At 41.4% G+C, this 12,280-nt stretch overlaps 1 protein-coding gene across 1 annotated transcript; it reads right to left on the bottom strand.

Moving 5' to 3' along the window:
* Positions 1-762: 762 nt before the first annotated feature.
* Positions 763-12,076, bottom strand: TOP3B (DNA topoisomerase III beta). The gene is made up of 17 exons (XM_056504054.1): positions 11,708-12,076; positions 10,895-11,026; positions 10,571-10,677; positions 10,078-10,152; positions 8,980-9,176; positions 8,206-8,362; positions 7,019-7,132; positions 6,042-6,132; positions 5,619-5,773; positions 5,344-5,449; positions 4,876-5,022; positions 4,322-4,495; positions 3,380-3,508; positions 3,043-3,192; positions 2,556-2,656; positions 2,116-2,317; positions 763-1,282 (listed from the first exon to the last, which is right to left on the bottom strand). The coding sequence occupies exons 1-17, from the start codon at positions 11,775-11,777 to the stop codon at positions 801-803; spliced, it is 2,589 nt and encodes an 862-aa protein (XP_056360029.1). The 5' UTR covers positions 11,778-12,076; the 3' UTR covers positions 763-800.
* Between the last annotated feature and the right edge of the window lie 204 nt (positions 12,077-12,280).

A 12,280-nucleotide genomic window follows, 5' to 3' on the forward strand; every position in this document is an offset into this window, starting at 1 on the left:
AAGGACACCCTGCTTTTGACAGCAAAACTAACCAACACTGAACTGACAATTTAGAGAACAGACAGGACAAACTCTGTTTTGTCAGATACGATCTGCTATGTGACCACAGAGGAACAAACCAGCATGGATACTCAATCTGTTTTCCAGCAGCAGGAGGAGGTCTCATTTTACTGGGCCCCATTGACTGTGAGATACTAACTTGTTTGCGCAGGCCGTAATTTGGAAATCACTCTCAAGGCACATATTCCCCTTCACATTTATAATTTCCATTTTGTATGTCTGTTGGCATTATTCACTTATGCAGCAGAATGACAGATGTGAAGCAGTGCTCTTGCTATTGCAGACATAATTTAAATATCTGACAGCTACTAATCATTTCTTATTTTTGAAGATTCAAAGTCAGATGAAGCAAGTCTCACGCCACACTTAAAAGACTATGGCAGCATAACACTGATCTTAATCAATTCTTATATTCCTGGCACTTGCATTGTTGACAATGGCTCCAGAAATGTCAGAAGAGACAAATTCCATTTCCTTTCTATTAGCCACAGTTAACAGTCCAAGTAGACTTCTTGAGTCTCCCAACTGTTTATGAGCTCTAACCGTACCAATGAATCCCAATTAAAAGCTTAAAGGCTTACTCAGTTGCTGATGGATCATCCAGAATAGTTTGTTTTGGGAGAAACCTAAGGCATTTAATTGTTCTAAGAAAAGGAAAGCGGTGAAACATCAAATATATTTTAAAATTAACTCAAAGAGAAACATTTTTATAAGAAGTTTATTTTCCTGTTGTGTGGCCATTATACAAAGTAAGCAGCCAGAGCTGCCATTTTGTCCTTGGGCTTCTTTGGGTTGAGTCTTCCTCCAGGTCTCCGGCCTTTGCCCCTTCCCCGGCCCTGCCTCTTCCCTTGTCCCCCACGGTGCATGGGGTGCCTCATGGCCGCGTGTTTCAGCTCCACCAGATCCTGAAACACGGGGTCACAGAACACACAGCCCGAATGCTGGGTCTCATCGCCAGGTAAGGGAGACTTGGCTTTGTTAAAATCCACGTCCACCAGTGCTGCTTCGCACAGCTCACAGGTCTCGGCTGACACTCGCACCTTGTGGGCATTCTCAAAGAAGTGCACCACCACGTTACATTTGTTGCAGGCCATCTTCCACTTGGGACCTGATGTGGGGTCCAGCACCAGAACCCCGTTCTCACACTCCACACACTGCCCAATTCCAAGCATGCTAAGGGAATGCTGGCACGTGGGGTGGGTGCACTCATTACAGCCCATGCCTGGGGAGGAAGAATGAAACCAAACCATCCTTTATCTCACTACTCACACCACCCAGTTTGAAGGAAGTGAGACACAGAAGCCAGAAACACTTGAGTATACCGCTGATTTTCTAAATCACTAAAGATAGAACTGCTCCCAAAATGGCAACTTGCCTCTTCACAGTTTCAGAATAATCCCCTACTGAAAAATCTTCCTATAATGGTTTTCAGAATTGCCACACACTGCCACTGTACTGTACAGGCAGTTGAGATAGATTAGTGATGAAAACTCATTACATTCTCAATTAAATGTATGGCTCCTACCTAACTGTCATTTTATACTTGAACTATTCACTGTTAGTCCAAAATATTTTTCATTAAAAGATGGTAATAAAAAGATCCTGAAAAGCTTCAGTGCACTACTTTAAGTAAGTTTCAGTCCCACACACTAAACTAACTGCAACTTCTACCTCTTCTTATATTCTTCAACAGCTTTTGACACACCATTTATGTCTATCAAAACATTCCCAAGACCTAGTCTTTGTTTATACTCCTATCCAAGCCTACTCAAATTTGCAAGGCATCAGTATCTTGGTGTCTTTCACTGCATGCTTAATGTTGTGAAGGTTACCTACAGTGCATGCAGGTAAATTATTTTCTTACTTCTTCCATGAAAAAAAAAAATCAAAAATACACAGTAAGTTTCACATGAATTTTAGGTATCAAGAGTCTAATTTGAACAGCACTTTATACTACGCAACACTGATTTTAAAACTGCTAAAAAGCCTATTGTATAGACTGTACCTAATTTACTTCAAGTGAGGATGACACCCGCATGTTTGCAGAACTCCTACCTTTTTTCATGTCCCTGAAGGGAGGATGGTTGTAACAATATGGGCACAGTGGATAGCTCTTTCCTCTGGATCCAGATGACCACAGCACCAGCTCAAAGTCATCCAGGGGACAACGCAACTCCTTGTAGAGTTTGATGGTACCATTCTGAGGGAGACTGTAGGTGTCATCACAGTGAGAGCAGTGCAGGCGACTCGGCTTGGCCTGGAAACAGAACACAAATCTGAGCACGTGCAGGGTCAACAGAGTTTAAAACTTGTGGTAAACTCAGCTGGAGCTGCTCTCTGGTTTGTTTCCCAAGGCAAAACCCTATCAGCCTTTTTGTTTTAGAAAGGCACTCATGATGACCACATTTGAACCCAAGTTCAATAACAGAAAATAAGTTTATACTCAATTCCCCCAAGCAAATGAAATTCAAATTTCAAGTATGAGGTAAACTGACCTGAATGTACTTCATGAAACGATGGCATTTACCACAGCGGGAAAGGGGTTTGCCTGTGGCAGCCAAGGGTGAAAAAGACACTTCCATCAGTTCATCCATACCTGCAAAAGGAATAATCACACTTACGTTAGAATTCTAGTTCTTAAGAGGAAACTTGGCACAAAATCGCCTACAGACTTGTGAAGAAGTGAGAATTAAAATATTTTAGTCACAATGTTCTTCCTTGTCTACAAACACACAGCATGTTGTACTGAGCATGCACAAACACACTGGTTGAACTAATCTCAAATTTTCAAAAACTCACCACTGCACAGGCACAAAATAAACTTCAAATAGAGTTCTGGAGACATTTTTCAGTCCATCTCCCTTTGGAGAGCAAAATAATTTGACTGAAAACTCCAGTCCTGGCACAACTTTTCAGAAAGCCTAAGTCTCTGAAAGAAGCCACCAAGTAATTGTTGGGAATTGCACATGTAGAAAGTTTTACCTGCAATAGAATCCACAAAATAGTGAAACTTCCTTTTGAAAATGTCAAGGGTGTGATCCAGGACCTGATGATAATTTGCTTTACCCAGAGCTATTAAGTTGAGTTGCTTCTCTACAGCACTGCGGATTGTAGGAAGAACCAATTCTGCATCTAACAGGAAACCAGAGACAACAGCAATGAAAGGTCAAAAATGGAGCTAGGAAACTATTCATACATAAACTGACATCAAAATAAGCATTATTTGAGACAGAAATTTACTTACACATTGATATCAGCATTTGATATAGTAAAGGGAAAGGAAGGTAAGAGGATGGAAACGGAAGAGCATTTAACTGACCTATTTTATAATAACCATGAACCAGAACAATGCCAAGGTTTGTAGGCTTCAGTCTTCGACCACTCTCCACTGTGACATAGTTTCGCTGGCAAATGTTGTTAATGTGGACTGGAATACTGGCATCAGTTCCTGCCACACAAAGGAAAACAATATATCCACCCCGAACAAAACAGAGTTTTCATCAAATGTCTCACTTCTGGCTTCTCTGGTTTAATGTCAAATTACAGGACTCCTAAGACTGCTTAAATTCAGATATCTTCTTACTGTTACCCAACTTCCAGTGCATAACTTCTCTCTAGTAACTCTGACATTCCATCGCAATTCTGATAAGTCTGAAACATATGGTTTAACCTTAATCCTTTCATCTCCTCCAAGGACTTACTATTGGGAAGACACCTATTGTCACTGTTATTTACTCTGGAAAAACACAGTAGAGACTGTGTTTGCTCTGCCACGGCAAATTCATGAAAATACATTAAAAGAAACAAGTCAGACTGACAATGAAAGTAGAATTGTGGTAAATTGTGTAAGATACGGAAGGATTACTGAAGACAGCAAAGCTAAAGCTCTGTAAAGACAAGAAGTCATTCCGAAGAATAGGGACATGCTTCCTTCCACACATCAGCTCTTTCTGACAGAGAAGTGACAGGCATATGTTAAGAAAGGATACTGCTTTGGCCAGAAGTGTTTGGCCAGAAACCAGAAACTAACTACTAAGAATAATGATAAGAAAGGGAAAGGGACGTGGGGGAAGAAACAATCTACCATCTGCTGAAGGGAGCTATGGGCATGGTGGTTTGAAGGGGAAGAGATGATCACTGTACATATCCAAATGAATACTGAGAGCTCATTACTGACAGAAACACTGCAGAGGAGTGACTCAGACTCCTTGCACTCTTGGTGGATATACTGCAGAGCAATGTAAGTCAAGCAAGTTCCTACCAATGCCATGCTTTTCCATCAGAGTGATAAGCTCTGCTTCTGTCAGGTAATCAGGAGGGCTGGTTTGCTTTTCCAGCAACTTTATTTCACCAACTGGAAAAAGATCTCCTTTCTCACAGTGGGGAAGGCTCTCTTCTAATGGGATGCTGTGCCATGGCATAATTTCTGTGAACCCTGTAGGTAAAGAAACAAACTTGGCAGTTTACCATAAAAGTCTCAGTAGTGCTGCTACATTCTTTTTACACAGGCCGAAGAAAAAACTTCTGCTTTTGTGTAATTTATCCCTCAAAAGGCATTTACTGTTTGTAAAAAGACTGGTCTTCACACTGGCAAATGTGGCATTAAATCTTTGAGACTACTACAGGAAAAATAATGCTTTTTCTATCATAATTTAAGTACAAAAATTAGGACAACATTAGGGCTCTGGTTTTGAGAGCTCAAAAAAGTCTTCACAATTGCCCTTGTCCCCAAACCTACACTTTCATATCCATTCAGTGTATTAATGGGGAAAAAAAAACTAATCTGCAGCTATTACTTACTCCAATTTGTCTTACCTGGTGTAGTTACCACCTTTCCAACACAGGTAAATCTTTCAGGGCCAATACTGAAGGAAATGGTGGTTTGTAGGTACTTGCAGTCAGCACTGACAGTGGCAATGAAGTGCCGAGTTATGTACTCGTACAGTCGCCACCCATCTCCACCTGAGGAGAAACAACACCTCAGCCACAAAATAGAATCAAATTTCAGTACTTGAAAGCTACTATTCTGGGACAAATTACTCCTAGAAATGTAGGCATTAAGTTGTTTTCTTTTTCTTGGCGGTACTATAGTCCCATGGATCAATTGCTGAAGCAGCTCTGAACTTCACTGTCACCACAAGTTTCAGTGAGTACCAAGTTTGCTCTCTTTTCACTCCTTGCCATTCAAATAATTTTATTTTCTGTTGAAACTCAGTGATTTTGAAACTGGCACCTTACACCTCAAGGGACACAGTGTTCCAACACCATTGAATTTGCCTGTACCTAACTCTGCTTCTGTTGCTGCTCTCATTGGGGTGATGGGAGGATGGTCTCCTGCATCATGGCCTTTCCTTGGACGATTGATGCCTTCTGATAGCAATGTTTTTACCTGGGTGAAGAAAGAAATGGCTTACTCAGATCAAATCCATAACAATACAACATAAATAAAAGAAACTACAGGTATTTAACGTTTCTGAAGGCCTATAGGTCATGATCCACCAAGCAAGATCTAAAACAGACTAGAGAATGATAGTACAGCTTTTTCTTCATGTACTCACAGTTTCTGCCCAATAAGGATTATTGGCTTGTTGTCTCAAACATCCCTTCAGGTCAAAGTTTTCTGGATAATGGGTAGTTTCTGTTCGAGGGTAGCTGATATAGCCTTGAGTGTAAAGACGCTCTGCTATTTGCATGGCATGTTGGGGACCCATTCCTGAGAGGAGACAGGAGAAAATAAAAATCCACATCCTGTGTTTATGGTTTGCTGCATCTGGATGTACACCTTATCCAAGTATTTAAATAAATTATGGTTTGTTCTTTCCATAAGTCTTTTGTCACCTTGATCTTGCCAAACATTTCACTTTTGACAAGCAGCTTTCTAAACTTGATCCTTTGCACAAAATTATGTATTATTTGTTTTGTTTTAGAGGTCAAAATATTTTGCTTTAAAAAAGTGTGAAAATCTGAACTTTTGTACCCACCTAAAGCGGCACTGGCTACTCGGAGCATTTCTACTGTGTTCAGAGCCAGTGGCCTCTGTTTCACCTTCTCTTTTTTACTCACAGATTCTACCTAGAAAACAGCATTTTCATAGTAAAAGTTCTGAGATTTGGTAGATGCATAATTTTAATCACATCTATAAATATGTATCATACCTATCATTGTCAATTTTTCTCATATCTGCTTTGTTCTCTTAAAACAGTAACCACCAATATATTTTTACTTTAGAAAATCTGTCTGGAGATAATTTTATCAAGTTCTAAAATTAAAGTCTGAAAGTCCCTTTGTACCAGGACTAGATCAGATTTATAACTAAGTGGGAACAGAGTAAGGCAGCTGATTGCTGTCTTTATTTCCCACTTACCTCAGCAGCACCAACTTTAAATGCTACAAGGATTTAGTGCTCATTACAAGCAACATTCCTAACTATAAGAATGCAGATTTTTAAAAGCATCAAGCGGTCTTTGAACCTTGATGTCTATAAGCACTTAAATCCAACTGTCAAACAAGTATTGAACAGAGCAGAGTTATAAGTTAATTTGCTATAAAGACATGCACATGATTAAATATTTAACAGCAGGAATATTGCCCTACACATAATTAAATTCCAATTTATTCAATGTCTCATGGGAAATAAGAGGTCTGCTTGGAGATATCTGAACAGTATTTCCTAGCAGGTTTAGTAATGAAGAGCTCCTATCATGAGTGATAAGCATTTCCAAAGTCAATACTAAGAAGAGGCCTCTGCTGAGATGATGACACCAGCAGAGTAATATACAATAAAAAATATCTTGCCTTTAATTCTCATTTACACAAGGCTGAAGTAAAAACCCAAATACAGATATTCTACACTCTTTAAGACACCAACCAAAAGCCTCAATACATAACAAATGGAATATTAAATTGTATTTCCTTCATATGAAACATGGATCTACTGGCACTTGGTAAATATTCTTACCTTTGCTTCTTTTGCCATCTTTGTTATATTCAAGAACATTTGAGCAACCTCACGATCAAACACCCTCACTCTATCCCAATCCAAAGTGAGAGAACTTTCTTTTTCAGGGTTCACCTATTGGACAAAAAAAATTTAAAAAATTAATTCCCACCAACTCTATTCCTAGAAGTGTGAGAATGCATATTCCCAAGAAGAGTCCATCAAGCAAATCCTAGGACATACAGGATTTGTTAACACAAATTTAGGACAAACTCACACCAGGACACCAGTGCTCAAACATGCAGTTGTGCTCTTTTTCTGGGGGCCTTTTGAGAAGGATGGAGCACTTGGAGTTCTGGGGTCTGAGGAATGACCGGAACTATTTCTGACTGCACTGAAATACTGTTCTTGTTTAGTGCTGGGAACAGTAAACACTGAAACACGCAGAGATTCAAAGTTTACCATTTTGATTTGGCAGAATCAATCATTAATATTAAACTGTCACTAGGTCACGTTTTCAGCCCCATGTACAAAAATTAGTGTGAAGCGACCAGCATGAGAGAACCTCCTCTGTAAACAGCACTAAGTACTTCCTAGCATGACACACAAGACACATTACAATAGATGACAGCAGATGCCAGATTTCACCTTTTTTTCACTTTTAAAATACAAAAATAGTAACTTTTCACCATGAATCCCTTATTTGCTTAAAAAATCCTTGTGATCACAAGCCATAAAACCCTGTTGGTTTGCTCGCAGAGCCTGGACAGCAGCAAGGCTGTAAAACTACTCTAAGCTGCCAAAGTACTCTGAGGACTCAATTGCCAATTAACACAATGAGCATTTTATTTGCTTTAAAATTCGAATACTCAGCAATGCCAATGTTTGTTGGCAGGCTAATTAATTCCTGAGTTCAAATTAACAACAGTCAGTCCAAGGACCCCATGGAATAAAAGAGAACCATTTTAAGTAGTCTTTTTGGCAGAATCTAAGCCTAGACGATTAGCACTGAAGAGTTCTTATAAGGAGCAGACAATAAGCATTTTAATACAAAACTGACATCCTGGAATCCGTTCTTGAGAGCGGTGACACACGTGAACAGAATGAGAACACATAGGCATTGTGAATTCCTGTCAGCAGCTACGAATTTATGAATGAACAAAATACAATTGCATTTCTTTTGTAAAATCAAGTACTGTAAAACTTACTTTAGCTTGCAACACCCAGTAAGTCTCAGGCTTAAATGACTGAATTTTGTCATGCCTCTCAACACAGAATCCAAGTGTTGGGGTCTGACACGGCCCAAATGAGATGAGGGAGCTGTCTAAATTCCCATATTTCCCCTGAAAATATTTAGTCTGGAACCTAAAAGAAGGGCAGGGGAAAAAACAGAAGAGGAATGTATGCATTAATATCCTCATTCCCATGAAAAGCAAACATTTTCATTATCATACATACACAAAACATGAGTAATCTGTAAAATTATTCAGGCATTAGGAAAAGAGCATTCTGAGAAACACCATCTCTTACAGCTAATTAAGACATAATCGTTTTGCCTCACAAGGAGCTGGGAGGGGACACAGCCAGGACAGCTGATCCCAGCTGACCAAAGGGATATTCCAGATCATGTGACATCATGCTCAACATTTAAGGTTGGGGAAGTAAGAAGGAAGGGGGGAACACTTGGAGTGATGGTATTTGTTTTCCCAAGTGATGGGTGGCAGAGCCAGCTTTTCTGGGGATGGCTGAACACCTGCCTGTGGGAAGTGGTGAATTAATTCCTTATTTTGCTTTGCTTGTGTGTATAGCTTTTGTTTACCTATTAAACATGAGCTTTCCCACTTCTACCCATCCAGTACTCTGCAGTACTGATGGAGGGAGGCTGTGAGTGACTGTGTGGGGCTTGTGGCTGGGGTTAAACCACAAGGGCACAGAGTCGTTCCTGAATCCTTCACAAAACCATCTGCAGGCTGTGCTGTCACCTTGTGAAGGCACAGCCAATCCTCAGATCCAGCTCCTGGCGGGCATCCACGGACAGAGCTTCGTTGCGATTGGGCTCTCCCAAGTGATTCATGGCATTGCAGATGTCTGTGTCGGTGATGGAACTGAATTTAGCTCTGTAAATCGTCCTCTCCATGCCACGAGGTTTGTTCATGACAGGAAGAACAGCATCAAGAACCTAAGGCAAATCAGAAGCATTGCTAAAGAGAATTTGAAAGATAAAGGCTTTCTCTATAAAAATAAAAAAACACTCTCCACAAAATATTTGTTTCTGTGTCACTGCTTTCTTAATTCAGCAAGATGTCAGGTCAATGCCTTAACTGATAAGTCCATCCACTCAAAAGCATATAAAGAATTAACAAAACTGAAGGGTTTATTTACTATACAGCAACTGCTGGGAGCAAATCAGTATTTTTGGCTAAGAGCAAAGACATTCACCAGTGCAGCTGCAGAACCTTTTGGTACCAGTATCTATCCGGATTTATTCTATTCATTGCTAAGGCACAAGTAATGATACAGGGGTATGTAAAGAACTTAAAACCATCACTTGATAAAACATGTTTCTTTAAATTAAAGAAAATCCCCAAACAAATACTCTTTATGTAGACTTCTGGAAATAGGATGTTAAAAAATAAATCTTAGCAAAGTTTTAGTTCTATGCTTTTTATGTGCAGAGGCCAAATTTCTGCAGTAAACCTACATTTATAAGCAGCTTCTGTCTCTAAAGCATCAAATTGCTTAATAAATAAAAGATAACAGAGATGAATTTTTATAAGGACATAAAAATAACTACTCCAGCTGTGGAAAACAGACAAATTCTTGAAGCACTGGAATGTTCTAACATTTAAGAGGCCTGATTGCTCATCTGAGATAAGCAACACCTCTGAAATTTATTTATACTCTTTAACTGACATCTTACAGAGTTCAAAGCATGTGAGTTTTTCCACCAAGGCCCTCTGTGCCCTTAAAACTTTATTCAACTTTAGTTTGATTTTTACAGTATACTTATAAAACAATGCATTGATAGTCTTGTCAGACATACATTATGGTCTTATGAGTCTTAAAAACGGTAACCTTACTTCAAAACAGATGTTTTCTCCTTCCTTATCACAATCCAACCACAAGACAATACAATCACAGCCTCTTCCCTCCACCTGTGAGAAAAATTAGCACAGTTCTTCAGCAACTCAAAAAACCCCTCTCCCCTCCCTACCTATAAGTTTCTTCTTCTTCTTTTCAATAGGGGTGTGAAGTGTGAACTGTAACCAACACAGATTTATTTTAAAAAAGCCATTTATAAGCTGTGCCTTGCACTTGCTGTTAAAGCTAAATTTGCATCCAATGCTCCAATTCTGAGAAGCAGGATATCAACTGTCAAAAAACTCAGAAGGCAATCACAAAAGTGAATTTAATAAAGAATTCAGACAGTGTAAGAACCAGCAAAAATAAAATATTGTTTCTACTATGTTAATAAAATAGATATAATTGTGACAAAAAGCCAGTCCCTGAAAGAATTCTTTTTTAGCAACATAGAGAATAATAACTCTAAATACTACTCATAAGAAAAAATACCTGTAAAAACTTCACCATGGTCAGTTTGGGATTAGCTTCTTTCTTTTCTGTGGGAGCTTTGCTAAAAAGTTCTGCTGGATCCACTTTATCCCAGCTGTTATATTTTCCTGAAAAGCAAAAGTATATTAAGCGGAGCTCTGAAGAAATATTTATAAAACAAACAGCTTTACTTTGCAAAACACTTGTCTTTCAAAATTTGTATGGAAAATTCTCCACCCTAACACATCTTGCTTTACTGTATACCAAGGAATCTCAGCTTTTTTTGAAGGACCTGGCAGCTCTACAAGCTGAATTAGTTAAAACATCTGATGAGCAGGCAAATACCTATGAAATCCAAAGTCATGACGTGACCACACACCGATGTCATCTTGAAGTGGGCACTCTGCCCTATGAAGGACCCGGTGTACTCATGCACAGAGCACGCCCCGTTGAGTCCCTTGCGAGAGGACATGTTCCCTGTGAAAATAGGCTCATAAATATTAATGAGGTAAAAAAACCCCAGCAATTGAAACTATTTATTTTGTGTGAAATTACATCCCCCTTTCCTTAGATCTTAAAGCCAGGGTCTTCCTGATCACAAAATTCTACTCATTAATCAAACTTTTATTACATTAAGTATCAATTCAGGGCTTTCCTAAAGTATATTTCATCTCCAAATTAAACTACCCATTATCTCCACCAGCCTTTCCCTCCCACCATGAAACCTTACAAGTTTTCTAGAACACACAGTTACGATCAATTTTTGTTTTCCAGATTTACAAAACTTTAACTTCAAAAATCTCAGAACAGCAACTTGCTACTTGATTGGTACTTTCCAGACACCGTATGCTCTAAGGCACGCTAGAGCTACACAAAATACCGAAACCAGATTCCTTTATTCTTGGATTAAACCGGCATCAGCCCATAAAAAGAATAAGAACGTGATGGGATATCCCGCTCTTTAACGAGCCTGTCCGAAGTCACCGTTCCCAGGAGGCTCCCAGGACAACCAAGGCGCTGCCCAGGGTGTTTGTCCCCTCACGCACTGACAGCTGCCTCGGCAGCGCCTCCAGTAGAGCGCACAGCCCCGCGCTCCGGCCGCGCCCGCAGAGCGCTCCCGGCTTCGCGGCGGCACCGGCACCCGCCCGCCGCCCGTACCTCTGGAAAGGATCTTGGCGATGGACTGCGCCAGGGACGGCTTCTCCGCCACCATGAGCACGGTCCTCATCTTCGGCCGCTGCGGCGCGGAGCCGCGGGGCCGGCCCGGCGGAGCGGGGGCGCGGCGGCTCCCGCGCCTGAGGGGACAGAGCGCGGCTTAGCCCGACCGCGCCGGGGCACGGCGGCTCCCGCAGCCCCGCGGCCGAGAGACACGGCCGAACCCGCTTCCACCCGAGCGCCAAGCACACAGCGCGGCCGCCGGGAGCCGCCGCTCGCCCAGGAACCGCCGCCTGCCCCGCTCCGCCCCGCCGGGCTCGGCCGCGCTCCGCGCCTCAGCGGGCAGCCATGGCCGCGTCACTGCCGGGTCACGGCGCCGGAAGGCGCGGGCGGCCCCACGGGGCTGCGGCGGCGCGGGCGGGCGCGGGACAGACAGACGCTCGCGAACATACAGACACGGACGCACGAACATACACACGGACATACGCACATATACACACAGACACGGAGGCAGGGACATACACACAGAGACACACGGACATACGCACAGACATACACACACAGACGCGCATGGGC

The sequence above is a fragment of the Oenanthe melanoleuca genome, chromosome 15 (genome assembly GCF_029582105.1).
Source record: "Oenanthe melanoleuca isolate GR-GAL-2019-014 chromosome 15, OMel1.0, whole genome shotgun sequence".
NCBI classification, from domain to species: Eukaryota; Metazoa; Chordata; class Aves; order Passeriformes; family Muscicapidae; genus Oenanthe; species Oenanthe melanoleuca.